Below are 17821 nucleotides of genomic sequence, written 5' to 3'. Positions count from 1 at the left end.
CTGCCTGCTGGATCTTCTTCTCCTCCTCCTCCCTATAGCTGCGGGACACGGTGATATAGCGTAGGAACCAGGCCTGCGGTAATATTTGGTGCTGCCCGACGTGATTTGCACTCTCTGACGTGTCCTGCTGCTGCGAGCCAAGCCGAATTCCTGTAGAGGTACGCTGTTCCTTTTACCCCCCCCAGGACCGGGAGGTCCGACAGAACTGAGAAATGGAGAACAGCGGCTCACAGAATGACGCTGTCGTACTGGTCTGGAAAGGTGTGTTTAGCATATTGCAAACCTCCATTCCTGAAAAAGTTCGGGAATTATTAGACTGGGCTACTTTAAAAGGGATTTCCATGGACAGAGATACTGCCCTGGACTTTGCCTTATGGCAGGAACTCGGCTCTGCTGTCCGACACGAGCTCCCGACTGGGGAGCCGGCAGCGTTCGGATTATACAAAACCTGGCGTTCATTATTTTTTCTGCTGACAGCCCTTGACTGTGATAGCAGGGCTGGATCGCCTGTCTCGGTGATGAGTGACGGAGGAATGTCCGAGGGGGGCCCCGCTGACTGGGCTTCTGGGGCAAGTGATGGTGGATTCGGAATAACCCCCCCGGCTCCACAGGCAGAGCCTGCGCCGGCTCACCCTGCACAGTCTCAGGACTCCGCAGCCCCCAGGAACCCCGCGCCGCCAGAGGCGGGGGGGTCAGGGCAGAGGCAGGGTGCACAGCCTGCCTTGCCGTTCAGCTGGACGGCAGCCACGGCTTATCCAGGGCCGCAAATCAGCGGCTTAGCCAACTGGACGCCCAGAGAGCGTCCTAGTTCGGTTCCGTATGCACCTGGATCTAACTTAGCGGGCGTAGCGCCGGGCGTGCCCCCCCCGGAACTGCCTGGCTGTGCTCCGCTGCCCTCCCTGGCGCTGGACTGTTCTGCGCAGTCGCAAAACCGAGCCATGGACCCTTTTATGCAGCATTTGCCCTTTCTGGCAGAGCTGCGAAACCTATCCCAAAGGATGGGGGACTTGCTCAGCCTGTTAGAGCGGCGAATGCCCGAGCCCGCGCCGCAAGCGGCGCCAGCGCCGGCCGTGCCGCCCGCGCCGCCCGCGGCCCCCCCGCCAGAAGCGGGAGACGCAGCTCCGAGCCGAGAAACGGCGCAGCCGGCGGCGAAACCGGGAACAGCGCTGCCGCGGGAAAACGCGGAAGCGGCGGCGGCTGCTGAGCGGCGGGCAGAAGCGGCGGCGCCGGGAGCGCCCGCAGAGAACGGACCGGCAGCGGCGCCGGGCGCGTCCGCAGAGCGCCGGCCAGAGACGGCGGCGCCGAGCGCGCCCGGGGAGCGCGAAACAGCGGCGGAAGCGGCAACCGCGCCGAACGCGGCTGCTGTGCGGGAGACGAGCGCGGCGCCGACCGCGGCGCCGGGCGCAGCCGTAGTTCCAGAGTCGGCTGCAGCTTCAGTACCGGCTCGGTCGGAACTGGCCGAGACGGCCTCCCGTAAAGAGACTGCTGTACAAACTGCCGCGCAGCCAGCTGCAGTCTGTCCTGTCTGTTCTGGCTCTGGCGAACCTAGCCAAAGTGCCTCCCCTCCCCGTACATTTCTGTTCCCTCCCAGCACCCCAAAGTTGCCTTTGCCTGATGATTCCTCGTCCGGAAGTGAGGCAGATGAGGTTCTGGCCTCAGGTCGTCAGGCGGCTGTAGCCGCGCGGCGAAGGAAAAGGCTGCGCCGGTCTCGCCCTTGGACCTTTCCGGACTGCACGGTAACAGTGCGTCCGACGCATCATAATCGCTTCCTAGAGTCTCTTAAGGTGCAAGCATTGGGGGAGGGTGACTGGAGGTTATTAGAAATCCTTGGACTGCCAAATAGATCTGAGGATTCTGGGGGTAACCGGGGAGCTGTTACACTCCATCCGCAGGTTGTGCCCGACGTTCAGGATGGTACTGGTTCCCCAAAAGAGATCCGAGCTTTCCCAGTGTATAAGGCTCTCCCAGATTCAGGGGAGCATGACAAGCATGAGGTAATTGCTTGGAAAGTTGCCCAGGACCTCCAATCCAAGGTGGCACAATATGGGCTGGGTTCTGCTGAGGTTATGCAAATAATAAGGGTGATAAATACAGATTTGCTTTCTCCATTTGATATCAGACACTTAGGTCAAATTCTATTTCAACCTGTGCAATTTACAGTTTTTGAGACAACCTGGAGAAAGCTGGCCAAGAAGACTGCATTAGCAAATTTGCAGCTCCCTGCTGCTGATCCTAGACAGACAGCAGGAGTGGATGCTTTGATGGGGACTGGTCCCTTCTCTGATCCCAGTCTACAGGGTAACTTGCCCTCTAGCATCCTGCAGCAAGCACAACAGGTCGGCATGGCTGCCCTGTTAAAAACCATAGAGTTGTCAGCACCCAGAAAGCGATATACTGAAATAGTTCAAGGGAAATCAGAGTCATTCCTTTCTTTTGTAGAGAAAGTTGCTGCTTCTCTCGAGAAGCAGGTTGAAGATGACGGGTTAAGACAGTTGTTGTTAAGGCAGTTAGTGAGAGAGAACGCAAACGAGGAGTGCAGAAAAATCATAGATGCCTTACCAGGGGATCCTGAGGTAATAGACATGGTCGAAGCCTGCGCTAAGGTGGGATCTGGGAGCCAGAGAAGGTCTGCTTTGGCTGCGTTCCTGCAGCCTGTTCACGCATCTTCTGGTCGTGAACCAAAGCAACCAAAACAGGTGAAGAAACGGAAGCGGCCTAAGCCTAGCCAAAAAGAGAACACACCGATCCCCCAGTGCAAAAGGTGTGGCAGGCCAGGGCATTGCATGGGCTACTGTAGATCCCGGACTCATGCCAATGGTCAGCCTTTGTCGGGAAACTTCCGCCGGGGTGCAAGGAGGGGGAATTGCTCTCCGATGCAGTCGCTCCCCCAGAGAGTGGCACAGGTACAGGCACAGGCCTACCCAGCCACCCTAGAGACGGCACCCAGGGATCAGACGGCACCCACGGATCAGACGGGTTTGACGTCCACACCACAGCCGCAGTCGTCTTAGACTCTAGCGGTATTTATAAGGTTCCCTTGGATGCATATGGACCCTTAGCCCAGGGATCCAGTGCGATGCTGGTGGGAAAACCTGATGTTGCCCATCAAGGAATCTTAGTGCACTCAGGAGTTATTGATGCTGACTTTAAAGGTCAGATTTGCGCTATGGTCTCCACGCAAAAACCCCCTGTAACTATTCCTGAAAAGACCTGCCTTGCTAAATTGGTGCCTTTTAAGTCTTGTGTCCCCAGGATAGAGCAACAAACTCACGAAGATAACGGCAGTGGATCTACGGGACTTCCGCAGGCCTTCTGGACTGCAGACATCTCTGACCAAAGGCCACAGATGACATGTACCCTGATCCTGCCGAACGCCCGTCTGCCCCGGATTCAGCTTCGAGGTTTGATTGATACGGGTGCTTATGTAACTATCATCTCCTTCTCTGCGTGGCCTCCCTCATGGCCTTTAGCCCCGGTGGGATCGGCCATCGCAGGATTAGGAGGATCCACACAGAGCTATTTAAGCGAACAGCCTGTGGTGGTGAAGGATTTAGAGGGGCACACAGCTACAATTAGGCCTTATGTTGCTACCACTTCCCTTAACCTTTGGGGGCGGGATGTGTTGGCAGCTTGGGGCGTACGGATTGGGACAAATTTTTAGCAGGGGTCACTGTGTGCAAGGGCGCACAGTATCCTACACTGCCCTTGAGGTGGTTGATTAACACACCAATCCGAGTCAGGCTCTGCTCAGTTAGTTGAATTAAGGGCTGTTACCATGGCTTTTCAGCGATTCTCACAGGAACCTTTGAATTTGGTTACTGACTCTGCTTATGTAGCAGATATAACTCAACGCTTAGATTGTTCACTTCTGAAGGAGGTGAACAATGCGGCTCTGTTTTCACTGTTGCAAACCTTGTGGTCTGCGATTCAGGCTTGAGTGCATCCGTATTACATTCTGCACATTCGAAGCCACACCAATTTACCAGGGTTTCTAACAGAAGGCAATGCCAGGGCTGACATGCTGGCCAACCCTGCGTGGGTAGGGCCTCAGCCTGACAAAATTGCACAAGCCAAGGCATCGCACGGTTTCTTCCATCAAAGTGCACATACCCTGCAGAAGCAGTTCCATTTAACGCCAACCGAGGTGCGCGACATTGTCAGCGCTTGTGCTGACTGTCACGGACTCGCTGCGCCTTTGCCAGCGGGGGTAAACCCCAGAGGGCTAAAAGCCTTGCAGATTTGGCAAACGGATGTAACTCACATCCCAGAATTTGGTCGGCTGAAATATGTGCACGTGTCTATTGACACTTTCTCCTCGGCTATGTGGGCTACTGCTCACACTGGAGAGAAGGGCCGTGATGTCATTGCCCATTGGAAATTGGCTTTCTCAGTCCTGGGCGTGCCAGCTTCTGTGAAAACCGATAATGGTCCTGCCTACGCCTCGGAGAAGATGCGGCAGTTTTTACACCTATGGGGTGTAGACCATACCTTTGGTATCCCACATTCTCCTACTGGCCAAGACATTGTCGAACGCGCTCATGGTACCTTGAAGCGTGTTTTGGACAAACAGAAAAGGGGAATGCATGGAGAAACCCCACAGAGCCGACTAGCAAAAGCTTTGTATACAATTAATCACCTTACAGTACCACAAAATTCAAATAATCCTGTTATTCTGAATCATTTTCTCTCATTGCAGTCTGCAGGCGACAGACAGCTGCCCCGGGCAAAAGTCTGGGTACGGAATTTACTCACTAACCAATGGGAAGGCCCACATGAGCTTATCGTTTGGGGTCGTGGGTATGCTTGCGTTTCCACAGATACTGGAGTACGGTGGCTACCTTCAAAATGCGTTCACCCTGACCTGCGGCACCAGAGGCAGAACAGGCAACCTCCAAATGATGACCAGAACGCCAACCATCCAAATGGCGACCAGAATGTAGATCATCAGCCTAATGACTCTTCTGATGATGACCAGGATGTCAACCATCAGGCAGATGGTCCTTCTACAAGCAGAGACTGGGATGGTCCTTCCACAAGCAGAGACTGAATTTTGAATTTCTTGTTACGGAGTCAGATAGTTAAAGCCTTAAGGACATTTTTAGAATTAATAACTGATGTAGATTTCTATTTAGGATTAATAGTAGGGTTGTTATCTTATAAAACAAAAAGGGGGAATTGTAGGTACAAAAATGCTGTTAGTGAGGATCTTCTTGTTATTTTTCTAAGTCCGTGAGATACTTTTCTCTCTCACAGAAGAGGTAGCAGGGAATGTAAACAACCAAGCCACCTGCAACCTTGGAAAGTCTTGTTTATGGTATAGTAGAAAATATTTTGATAATGGATGTTTTAGGATTTTGGCCAATCACCCCCAAGGGGTGGCTGGTCCTTTGTCCAATTAGACTATGAAGAAAAAAGTCTATAAAAGAGTTTGTAAAATAATTAAATAAATCAATCTTGCTGCACAATTCCTGCCTGCTGGATCTTCTTCTCCTCCTCCTCCCTATAGCTGCGGGACACGGTGATATACCGTAGGAAACAGGCCTGCGGTAATAGTTCTGTAGTGTCACAATTGTCTCCTTGATGCCATGAGCCCCTGCAGTGTCACAATGGCTCCTTGCTTCCATGAGGAACACAAAAGCTTTGCATCAACACTGAGCAACAGCTGCTGAACACACCTGGGAGCACCTGCTTGCATCAAAAGAGGGCTTCAAGTTGAGAATGGCAGCAGCAGCTTCCATCTGCAACAGAGAGCCAGGCAAAGGACAGGGACAGAGAATTCAGTGGAAAGACTGCGAGAATTCTGCTCTCAGAGATCATTCCTGCTCACAGTGTCCCTTGTAGAAAGGGGACATCATTGCAGGCAGCCTGGACTGAGCATGTGGGTTTGTTGTTTAGGAAAGCTGCTCAGGCTTTTCCATTCTTTCCTTACAAACAGGAAAACTTCTCTGGGCCTGTGTGCAGGCAGAGCCCTAAGGAGAGCAGTTGGCACATGGTGCCGTGGGCTGGGACCGCCAGCTGCAGAGCTGAAGGGAAGAAGACCAGTTGTGTCACAATGGCTCCTTGGCTTCATGTGCATCACCTGTGTCACAATGGTCTCCTTGATTCCATGAGGCCCCACTGGGTCACAATGGCTCCTTGGCTTCATGTGCATCACCTGTGTCACCATGGTCTCCTTGATTCCATGAGGCCCCACTGTGTCACAATGGCTCCTTGGCTTCATGTGCATCACCTGTGTCACCATGGTCTCCTTGATTCCATGAGGCCCCACTGTCTCACAATGGCTCCTTGGCTTCATGTGCATCACCTGTGTCACCATGGTCTCCTTGATTCCATGAGGCCCCACTGGGTCACAATGGCTCCTTGGCTTCATGTGCATCACCTGTGTCACCATGGTCTCCTTGATTCCATGAGGCCCCACTGGGTCACAATGGCTCCTTGGCTTCATGTGCATCACCTGTGTCACCATGGTCTCCTTGATTCCATGAGGCCCCACTTTGTCACAATGGCTCCTTGCTTCCATGAGGTTCCGCAGTGTCACCATGCTCACCTTTGATCCACATTGTCATAATGGACAATTGCTTCCATGTGGCCCCACTGTGTCACAATAGCCCCTTGGTTCCATAGGTTTTCTAGAATGTAATGTATAATTTTCTACAATGTAACAATGGACTCCTTGGTTCTGTGAGCTACCCTGCTTTTTGCAGAGGTGTCTTTGGTTCCAACAAGGCCCCTCTGTGTCCCAGTGCACCCTGGCTTCCATGCGCATCTGGAGTATCACAAAGGCTCCTTGGTTCCATGAGGTCTTGCTGTGTCACAATGGATCCTGTGCTCCATGAGGCCCTCCAAAGTCATCATGGAGCCTTGATTCCATGTGCTTCCATTGTGTCCCAGGGATCGCCTTGGTTCCATCAGTTTCCTTAGTGGCACAATGCTCTCCATGCTTCCATGATTGCCCACAATGTCACAATGCTCTCCATGCTTCCATGAGGCCCTGCTTTGCCACAATGCTCCCCTTGTGTCCATGAGGCCCCGCTGTGTCCCAATGGACGGATGGTTCCATGAGGTTCCGTGCTGTCCCCATGGTCTTCTTGAATCCGCAGTGTAACAATGGACCATTGCTTCCAGGCGGCCTCTCTGTGTCACAACGGGCTCCTTGATTCCATGATTCGCCACGGTGTCACCATGGAGCCTTGTTTCTAGGAGGTTCTGTACTGTCACGATTGTCTCCTTGATCCCATGAGCCCCTGCAGCGTCACAATGGCTCCTTGCTTCCATGAGGAACACAAAAGCTTTGCATCAACACTGAGCAACAGCTGCTGAACACACCTGGGAGCACCTGCTTGCATCAAAAGAGGGCTTCAAGCTGAGAATGGCAGCAGCAGCTTCCATCCGCAACAGAGAGCCAGGCAAAGGACAGGGACAGAGAATTCAGTGGAAAGACTGCGAGAATTCTGCTCCCAGAGATCATTCCTGCTCACAGTGTCCCTTGTAGAAAGGGGACATCATTGCAGGCAGCTTGGACTGAGTATGTGGGTCTGTTGTTGAGGAAACCTGCTCAGGCTTTTCCATTCTTTCCTTACATCAGGAAAACTTCCCTGGGCCTGTGTGCAGGCAGAGGCCTGAGGAGAGCACTTGGCACATGGTGCCATGGGCTGGGACAGCCAGCTGCAGAGCTGAAGGGAAGAAGCCCCGCTGTGTCACAATGGCTCCTTGGCTTCATGTGCATCACCTGTGTCACCATGGTCTCCTTGATTCCATGAGGCCACACTGGGTCACAATGGCTCCTTGGCTTCATGTGCATCACCTGTGTCACCATGGTCTCCTTGATTCCATGAGGCCCCACTGTGTCACAATGGCTCCTTGCTTCCATGAGGTTCCGCAGTGTCACCATGCTCACCTTTGATCCACATTGTCATAATGGACAATTGCTTCCATGTGGCCCCACTGTGTCACAATAGCCCCTTGGTTCCATAGGTTTTCTAGAATGTAATGTATAATTTTCTACAATGTAACAATGGACTCCTTGGTTCTGTGAGCTACCCTGCTTTTTGCAGAGGTGTCTTTGGTTCCAACAAGGCCCCGCTGTGTCTCAGTGCACCCTGGCTTCCATGCGCATCTGGAGTATCACAAAGGCTCCTTGGTTCCACGAGGTCTTGCTGTGTCACAATGGATCCGGTGCTCCATGAGGCCCTCCAAAGTCATCATGGAGCCTTGATTCCATGTGCTTCCATTGTGTCCCAGGGATCGCCTTGGTTCCATCAGTTTCCTTAGTGGCACAATGCTCTCCATGCTTCCATGATTGCCCACAATGTCACAATGCTCTCCATGCTTCCATGAGGCCCTGCTTTGCCACAATGGTCCCCTTGTGTCCATGAGGCCCCGCTGTGTCCCAATGGAGGGATGGTTCCATGAGGTTCCGTGCTGTCCCCATGGTCTTCTTGAATCCGCAGTGTAACAATGGACCATTGCTTCCAGGCGGCCTCTCTGTGTCACAACGGGCTCCTTGATTCCATGATTCGCCACGGTGTCACCATGGAGCCTTATTTCTAGGAGGTTCTGTGTAGGTACAAAAATGCTGTTAGTGAGGATCTTCTTGTTATTTTTCTAAGTCCGTGAGAGACTTTTCTCTCTCACAGAAGAGGTAGCAGGGAATGTAAACAACCAAGCCACCTGCAACCTTGGAAAGTCTTGTTTATGGTATAGTAGAAAATATTTTGATAATGGATGTTTTAGGATTTTGGCCAATCACCCCCAAGGGGTGGCTGGTCCTTTGTCCAATTAGACTATGAAGAAAAAAGTCTATAAAAGAGTTTGTAAAATAATCAAATAAATCAATCTTGCTGCACAATTCCTGCCTGCTGGATCTTCTTCTCCTCCTCCTCCCTATAGCTGCGGGACACGGTGATATAGCGTAGGAACCAGGCCTGCGGTAATATTTGGTGCTGCCCGACGTGATTTGCACTCTCTGACGTGTCCTGCTGCTGCGAGCCAAGCCGAATTCCTGTAGAGGTACGCTGTTCCTTTTACCCCCCCAGGACCGGGAGGTCCGACAGAACTGAGAAATGGAGAACAGCGGCTCACAGAATGACGCTGTCGTACTGGTCTGGAAAGGTGTGTTTAGCATATTGCAAACCTCCATTCCTGAAAAAGTTCGGGAATTATTAGACTGGGCTACTTTAAAAGGGATTTCCATGGACAGAGATACTGCCCTGGACTTTGCCTTATGGCAGGAACTCGGCTCTGCTGTCCGACACGAGCTCCCGACTGGGGAGCCGGCAGCGTTCGGATTATACAAAACCTGGCGTTCATTATTTTTTCTGCTGACAGCCCTTGACTGTGATAGCAGGGCTGGATCGCCTGTCTCGGTGATGAGTGACGGAGGAATGTCCGAGGGGGGCCCCGCTGACTGGGCTTCTGGGGCAAGTGATGGTGGATTCGGAATAACCCCCCCGGCTCCACAGGCAGAGCCTGCGCCGGCTCACCCTGCACAGTCTCAGGACTCCGCAGCCCCCAGGAACCCCGCGCCGCCAGAGGCGGGGGGGTCAGGGCAGAGGCAGGGTGCACAGCCTGCCTTGCCGTTCAGCTGGACGGCAGCCACGGCTTATCCAGGGCCGCAAATCAGCGGCTTAGCCAACTGGACGCCCAGAGAGCGTCCTAGTTCGGTTCCGTATGCACCTGGATCTAACTTAGCGGGCGTAGCGCCGGGCGTGCCCCCCCCGGAACTGCCTGGCTGTGCTCCGCTGCCCTCCCTGGCGCTGGACTGTTCTGCGCAGTCGCAAAACCGAGCCATGGACCCTTTTATGCAGCATTTGCCCTTTCTGGCAGAGCTGCGAAACCTATCCCAAAGGATGGGGGACTTGCTCAGCCTGTTAGAGCGGCGAATGCCCGAGCCCGCGCCGCAAGCGGCGCCAGCGCCGGCCGTGCCGCCCGCGCCGCCCGCGGCCCCCCCGCCAGAAGCGGGAGACGCAGCTCCGAGCCGAGAAACGGCGCAGCCGGCGGCGAAACCGGGAACAGCGCTGCCGCGGGAAAACGCGGAAGCGGCGGCGGCTGCTGAGCGGCGGGCAGAAGCGGCGGCGCCGGGAGCGCCCGCAGAGAACGGACCGGCAGCGGCGCCGGGCGCGTCCGCAGAGCGCCGGCCAGAGACGGCGGCGCCGAGCGCGCCCGGGGAGCGCGAAACAGCGGCGGAAGCGGCAACCGCGCCGAACGCGGCTGCTGTGCGGGAGACGAGCGCGGCGCCGACCGCGGCGCCGGGCGCAGCCGTAGTTCCAGAGTCGGCTGCAGCTTCAGTACCGGCTCGGTCGGAACTGGCCGAGACGGCCTCCCGTAAAGAGACTGCTGTACAAACTGCCGCGCAGCCAGCTGCAGTCTGTCCTGTCTGTTCTGGCTCTGGCGAACCTAGCCAAAGTGCCTCCCCTCCCCGTACATTTCTGTTCCCTCCCAGCACCCCAAAGTTGCCTTTGCCTGATGATTCCTCGTCCGGAAGTGAGGCAGATGAGGTTCTGGCCTCAGGTCGTCAGGCGGCTGTAGCCGCGCGGCGAAGAAAAAGGCTGCGCCGGTCTCGCCCTTGGACCTTTCCGGACTGCACGGTAACAGTGCGTCCGACGCATCATAATCGCTTCCTAGAGTCTCTTAAGGTGCAAGCATTGGGGGAGGGTGACTGGAGGTTATTAGAAATCCTTGGACTGCCAAATAGATCTGAGGATTCTGGGGGTAACCGGGGAGCTGTTACACTCCATCCGCAGGTTGTGCCCGACGTTCAGGATGGTACTGGTTCCCCAAAAGAGATCCGAGCTTTCCCAGTGTATAAGGCTCTCCCAGATTCAGGGGAGCATGACAAGCATGAGGTAATTGCTTGGAAAGTTGCCCAGGACCTCCAATCCAAGGTGGCACAATATGGGCTGGGTTCTGCTGAGGTTATGCAAATAATAAGGGTGATAAATACAGATTTGCTTTCTCCATTTGATATCAGACACTTAGGTCAAATTCTATTTCAACCTGTACAATTTACAGTTTTTGAGACAACCTGGAGAAAGCTGGCCAAGAAGACTGCATTAGCAAATTTGCAGCTCCCTGCTGCTGATCCTAGACAGACAGCAGGAGTGGATGCTTTGATGGGGACTGGTCCCTTCTCTGATCCCAGTCTACAGGGTAACTTGCCCTCTAGCATCCTGCAGCAAGCACAACAGGTCGGCATGGCTGCCCTGTTAAAAACCATAGAGTTGTCAGCACCCAGAAAGCGATATACTGAAATAGTTCAAGGGAAATCAGAGTCATTCCTTTCTTTTGTAGAGAAAGTTGCTGCTTCTCTCGAGAAGCAGGTTGAAGATGACGGGTTAAGACAGTTGTTGTTAAGGCAGTTAGTGAGAGAGAACGCAAACGAGGAGTGCAGAAAAATCATAGATGCCTTACCAGGGGATCCTGAGGTAATAGACATGGTCGAAGCCTGCGCTAAGGTGGGATCTGGGAGCCAGAGAAGGTCTGCTTTGGCTGCGTTCCTGCAGCCTGTTCACGCATCTTCTGGTCGTGAACCAAAGCAACCAAAACAGGTGAAGAAACGGAAGCGGCCTAAGCCTAGCCAAAAAGAGAACACACCGATCCCCCAGTGCAAAAGGTGTGGCAGGCCAGGGCATTGCACGGGCTACTGTAGATCCCGGACTCATGCCAATGGTCAGCCTTTGTCGGGAAACTTCCGCCGGGGTGCAAGGAGGGGGAATTGCTCTCCGATGCAGTCGCTCCCCCAGAGAGTGGCACAGGTACAGGCACAGGCCTACCCAGCCACCCTAGAGACGGCACCCAGGGATCAGACGGCACCCACGGATCAGACGGGTTTGACGTCCACACCACAGCCGCAGTCGTCTTAGACTCTAGCGGTATTTATAAGGTTCCCTTGGATGCATATGGACCCTTAGCCCAGGGATCCAGTGCGATGCTGGTGGGAAAACCTGATGTTGCCCATCAAGGAATCTTAGTGCACTCAGGAGTTATTGATGCTGACTTTAAAGGTCAGATTTGCGCTATGGTCTCCACGCAAAAACCCCCTGTAACTATTCCTGAAAAGACCTGCCTTGCTAAATTGGTGCCTTTTAAGTCTTGTGTCCCCAGGATAGAGCAACAAACTCACGAAGATAACGGCAGTGGATCTACGGGACTTCCGCAGGCCTTCTGGACTGCAGACATCTCTGACCAAAGGCCACAGATGACATGTACCCTGATCCTGCCGAACGCCCGTCTGCCCCGGATTCAGCTTCGAGGTTTGATTGATACGGGTGCTTATGTAACTATCATCTCCTTCTCTGCGTGGCCTCCCTCATGGCCTTTAGCCCCGGTGGGATCGGCCATCGCAGGATTAGGAGGATCCACACAGAGCTATTTAAGCGAACAGCCTGTGGTGGTGAAGGATTTAGAGGGGCACACAGCTACAATTAGGCCTTATGTTGCTACCACTTCCCTTAACCTTTGGGGGCGGGATGTGTTGGCAGCTTGGGGCGTACGGATTGGGACAAATTTTTAGCAGGGGTCACTGTGTGCAAGGGCGCACAGTATCCTACACTGCCCTTGAGGTGGTTGATTAACACACCAATCCGAGTCAGGCTCTGCTCAGTTAGTTGAATTAAGGGCTGTTACCATGGCTTTTCAGCGATTCTCACAGGAACCTTTGAATTTGGTTACTGACTCTGCTTATGTAGCAGATATAACTCAACGCTTAGATTGTTCACTTCTGAAGGAGGTGAACAATGCGGCTCTGTTTTCACTGTTGCAAACCTTGTGGTCTGCGATTCAGGCTTGAGTGCATCCGTATTACATTCTGCACATTCGAAGCCACACCAATTTACCAGGGTTTCTAACAGAAGGCAATGCCAGGGCTGACATGCTGGCCAACCCTGCGTGGGTAGGGCCTCAGCCTGACAAAATTGCACAAGCCAAGGCATCGCACGGTTTCTTCCATCAAAGTGCACATACCCTGCAGAAGCAGTTCCATTTAACGCCAACCGAGGTGCGCGACATTGTCAGCGCTTGTGCTGACTGTCACGGACTCGCTGCGCCTTTGCCAGCGGGGGTAAACCCCAGAGGGCTAAAAGCCTTGCAGATTTGGCAAACGGATGTAACTCACATCCCAGAATTTGGTCGGCTGAAATATGTGCACGTGTCTATTGACACTTTCTCCTCGGCTGTGTGGGCTACTGCTCACACTGGAGAGAAGGGCCGTGATGTCATTGCCCATTGGAAATTGGCTTTCTCAGTCCTGGGCGTGCCAGCTTCTGTGAAAACCGATAATGGTCCTGCCTACGCCTCGGAGAAGATGCGGCAGTTTTTACACCTATGGGGTGTAGACCATACCTTTGGTATCCCACATTCTCCTACTGGCCAAGACATTGTCGAACGCGCTCATGGTACCTTGAAGCGTGTTTTGGACAAACAGAAAAGGGGAATGCATGGAGAAACCCCACAGAGCCGACTAGCAAAAGCTTTGTATACAATTAATCACCTTACAGTACCACAAAATTCAAATAATCCTGTTATTCTGAATCATTTTCTCTCATTGCAGTCTGCAGGCGACAGACAGCTGCCCCGGGCAAAAGTCTGGGTACGGAATTTACTCACTAACCAATGGGAAGGCCCACATGAGCTTATCGTTTGGGGTCGTGGGTATGCTTGCATTTCCACAGATACTGGAGTACAGTGGCTACCTTCAAAATGCGTTCACCCTGACCTGCGGCACCAGAGGCAGAACAGGCAACCTCCAAATGATGACCAGAACGCCAACCATCCAAATGGCGACCAGAATGTAGATCATCAGCCTAATGACTCTTCTGATGATGACCAGGATGTCAACCATCAGGCAGATGGTCCTTCTACAAGCAGAGACTGGGATGGTCCTTCCACAAGCAGAGACTGAATTTTGAATTTCTTGTTACGGAGTCAGATAGTTAAAGCCTTAAGGACATTTTTAGAATTAATAACTGATGTAGATTTCTATTTAGGATTAATAGTAGGGTTGTTATCTTATAAAACAAAAAGGGGGAATTGTAGGTACAAAAATGCTGTTAGTGAGGATCTTCTTGTTATTTTTCTAAGTCCGTGAGAGACTTTTCTCTCTCACAGAAGAGGTAGCAGGGAATGTAAACAACCAAGCCACCTGCAACCTTGGAAAGTCTTGTTTATGGTATAGTAGAAAATATTTTGATAATGGATTTTTTTTGGATTTTGGCCAATCACCCCCAAGGGGTGGCTGGTCCTTTGTCCAATTAGACTATGAAGAAAAAAGTCTATAAAAGAGTTTGTAAAATAATTAAATAAATCAATCTTGCTGCACAATTCCTGCCTGCTGGATCTTCTTCTCCTCCTCCTCCCTATAGCTGCGGGACACGGTGATATACCGTAGGAAACAGGCCTGCGGTAATAGTTCTGTAGTGTCACAATTGTCTCCTTGATGCCATGAGCCCCTGCAGTGTCACAATGGCTCCTTGCTTCCATGAGGAACACAAAAGCTTTGCATCAACACTGAGCAACAGCTGCTGAACACACCTGGGAGCACCTGCTTGCATCAAAAGAGGGCTTCAAGCTGAGAATGGCAGCAGCAGCTTCCATCTGCAACAGAGAGCCAGGCAAAGGACAGGGACAGAGAATTCAGTGGAAAGACTGCGAGAATTCTGCTCTCAGAGATCATTCCTGCTCACAGTGTCCCTTGTAGAAAGGGGACATCATTGCAGGCAGCCTGGACTGAGCATGTGGGTTTGTTGTTTAGGAAAGCTGCTCAGGCTTTTCCATTCTTTCCTTACAAACAGGAAAACTTCTCTGGGCCTGTGTGCAGGCAGAGCCCTAAGGAGAGCAGTTGGCACATGGTGCCGTGGGCTGGGACCGCCAGCTGCAGAGCTGAAGGGAAGAAGACCAGTTGTGTCACAATGGCTCCTTGGCTTCATGTGCATCACCTGTGTCACCATGGTCTCCTTGATTCCATGAGGCCCCACTGTGTCACAATGGCTCCTTGGCTTCATGTGCATCACCTGTGTCACCATGGTCTCCTTGATTCCATGAGGCCCCACTGTGTCACAATGGCTCCTTGGCTTCATGTGCATCACCTGTGTCACCATGGTCTCCTTGATTCCATGAGGCCCCACTGTGTCACAATGGCTCCTTGGCTTCATGTGCATCACCTGTGTCACCATGGTCTCCTTGATTCCATGAGGCCCCACTGGGTCACAATGGCTCCTTGGCTTCATGTGCATCACCTGTGTCACCATGGTCTCCTTGATTCCATGAGGCCCCACTTTGTCACAATGGCTCCTTGCTTCCATGAGGTTCCGCAGTGTCACCATGCTCACCTTTGATCCACATTGTCATAATGGACAATTGCTTCCATGTGGCCCCACTGTGTCACAATAGCCCCTTGGTTCCATAGGTTTTCTAGAATGTAATGTATAATTTTCTACAATGTAACAATGGACTCCTTGGTTTTGTGAGCTACCCTGCTTTTTGCAGAGGTGTCTTTGGTTCCAACAAGGCCCCTCTGTGTCCCAGTGCACCCTGGCTTCCATGCGCATCTGGAGTATCACAAAGGCTCCTTGGTTCCATGAGGTCTTGCTGTGTCACAATGGATCCTGTGCTCCATGAGGCCCTCCAAAGTCATCATGGAGCCTTGATTCCATGTGCTTCCATTGTGTCCCAGGGATCGCCTTGGTTCCATCAGTTTCCTTAGTGGCACAATGCTCTCCATGCTTCCATGATTGCCCACAATGTCACAATGCTCTCCATGCTTCCATGAGGCCCTGCTTTGCCACAATGGTCCCCTTGTGTCCATGAGGCCCCGCTGTGTCCCAATGGAGGGATGGTTCCATGAGGTTCCGTGCTGTCCCCATGGTCTTCTTGAATCCGCAGTGTAACAATGGACCATTGCTTCCAGGCGGCCTCTCTGTGTCACAACGGGCTCCTTGATTCCATGATTCGCCACGGTGTCACCATGGAGCCTTATTTCTAGGAGGTTCTGTGTAGGTACAAAAATGCTGTTAGTGAGGATCTTCTTGTTATTTTTCTAAGTCCGTGAGAGACTTTTCTCTCTCACAGAAGAGGTAGCAGGGAATGTAAACAACCAAGCCACCTGCAACCTTGGAAAGTCTTGTTTATGGTATAGTAGAAAATATTTTGATAATGGATGTTTTAGGATTTTGGCCAATCACCCCCAAGGGGTGGCTGGTCCTTTGTCCAATTAGACTATGAAGAAAAAAGTCTATAAAAGAGTTTGTAAAATAATCAAATAAATCAATCTTGCTGCACAATTCCTGCCTGCTGGATCTTCTTCTCCTCCTCCTCCCTATAGCTGCGGGACACGGTGATATAGCGTAGGAACCAGGCCTGCGGTAATATTTGGTGCTGCCCGACGTGATTTGCACTCTCTGACGTGTCCTGCTGCTGCGAGCCAAGCCGAATTCCTGTAGAGGTACGCTGTTCCTTTTACCCCCCCCAGGACCGGGAGGTCCGACAGAACTGAGAAATGGAGAACAGCGGCTCACAGAATGACGCTGTCGTACTGGTCTGGAAAGGTGTGTTTAGCATATTGCAAACCTCCATTCCTGAAAAAGTTCGGGAATTATTAGACTGGGCTACTTTAAAAGGGATTTCCATGGACAGAGATACTGCCCTGGACTTTGCCTTATGGCAGGAACTCGGCTCTGCTGTCCGACACGAGCTCCCGACTGGGGAGCCGGCAGCGTTCGGATTATACAAAACCTGGCGTTCATTATTTTTTCTGCTGACAGCCCTTGACTGTGATAGCAGGGCTGGATCGCCTGTCTCGGTGATGAGTGACGGAGGAATGTCCGAGGGGGGCCCCGCTGACTGGGCTTCTGGGGCAAGTGATGGTGGATTCGGAATAACCCCCCCGGCTCCACAGGCAGAGCCTGCGCCGGCTCACCCTGCACAGTCTCAGGACTCCGCAGCCCCCAGGAACCCCGCGCCGCCAGAGGCGGGGGGGTCAGGGCAGAGGCAGGGTGCACAGCCTGCCTTGCCGTTCAGCTGGACGGCAGCCACGGCTTATCCAGGGCCGCAAATCAGCGGCTTAGCCAACTGGACGCCCAGAGAGCGTCCTAGTTCGGTTCCGTATGCACCTGGATCTAACTTAGCGGGCGTAGCGCCGGGCGTGCCCCCCCCGGAACTGCCTGGCTGTGCTCCGCTGCCCTCCCTGGCGCTGGACTGTTCTGCGCAGTCGCAAAACCGAGCCATGGACCCTTTTATGCAGCATTTGCCCTTTCTGGCAGAGCTGCGAAACCTATCCCAAAGGATGGGGGACTTGCTCAGCCTGTTAGAGCGGCGAATGCCCGAGCCCGCGCCGCAAGCGGCGCCAGCGCCGGCCGTGCCGCCCGCGCCGCCCGCGGCCCCCCCGCCAGAAGCGGGAGACGCAGCTCCGAGCCGAGAAACGGCGCAGCCGGCGGCGAAACCGGGAACAGCGCTGCCGCGGGAAAACGCGGAAGCGGCGGCGGCTGCTGAGCGGCGGGCAGAAGCGGCGGCGCCGGGAGCGCCCGCAGAGAACGGACCGGCAGCGGCGCCGGGCGCGTCCGCAGAGCGCCGGCCAGAGACGGCGGCGCCGAGCGCGCCCGGGGAGCGCGAAACAGCGGCGGAAGCGGCAACCGCGCCGAACGCGGCTGCTGTGCGGGAGACGAGCGCGGCGCCGACCGCGGCGCCGGGCGCAGCCGTAGTTCCAGAGTCGGCTGCAGCTTCAGTACCGGCTCGGTCGGAACTGGCCGAGACGGCCTCCCGTAAAGAGACTGCTGTACAAACTGCCGCGCAGCCAGCTGCAGTCTGTCTGTTCTGGCTCTGGCGAACCTAG

At 53.5% G+C, this 17821-nt stretch overlaps 1 protein-coding gene across 1 annotated transcript; it reads left to right on the top strand.

Annotated features, from left to right (window-relative positions):
• The first annotated feature begins 1031 nt into the window (after window positions 1-1031).
• On the top strand, window positions 1032-17821 carry LOC125332344 (skin secretory protein xP2-like). The gene is made up of 5 exons (XM_048317111.1): window positions 1032-1487; window positions 1893-1914; window positions 9826-10337; window positions 10743-10764; window positions 17253-17821. The coding sequence occupies exons 1-5, from the start codon at window positions 1032-1034 to the stop codon at window positions 17819-17821; spliced, it is 1581 nt and encodes a 526-aa protein (XP_048173068.1).

The sequence above is a fragment of the Corvus hawaiiensis genome, chromosome 12 (assembly GCF_020740725.1).
Source record: "Corvus hawaiiensis isolate bCorHaw1 chromosome 12, bCorHaw1.pri.cur, whole genome shotgun sequence".
Classification (NCBI taxonomy): Eukaryota; Metazoa; Chordata; class Aves; order Passeriformes; family Corvidae; genus Corvus; species Corvus hawaiiensis.
This window is presented reverse-complemented; position numbering and strand designations above follow the sequence as displayed.

Coding starts and splice junctions, on each gene's coding strand:
- LOC125332344 (XM_048317111.1), top strand. CDS start 1,032: ATGCCCGAGCCCGCGCCGCAAGCGGCGCCAGCGCCGGCCGTGCCGCCC. Junction 1,488..1,892: donor CCTCCCGTAAAGAGACTGCT/GTACAAACTGCC, acceptor CTCCATCCGCAG/GTTGTGCCCGACGTTCAGGA. Junction 1,915..9,825: donor TGTGCCCGACGTTCAGGATG/GTACTGGTTCCC, acceptor CCTTTCTGGCAG/AGCTGCGAAACCTATCCCAA.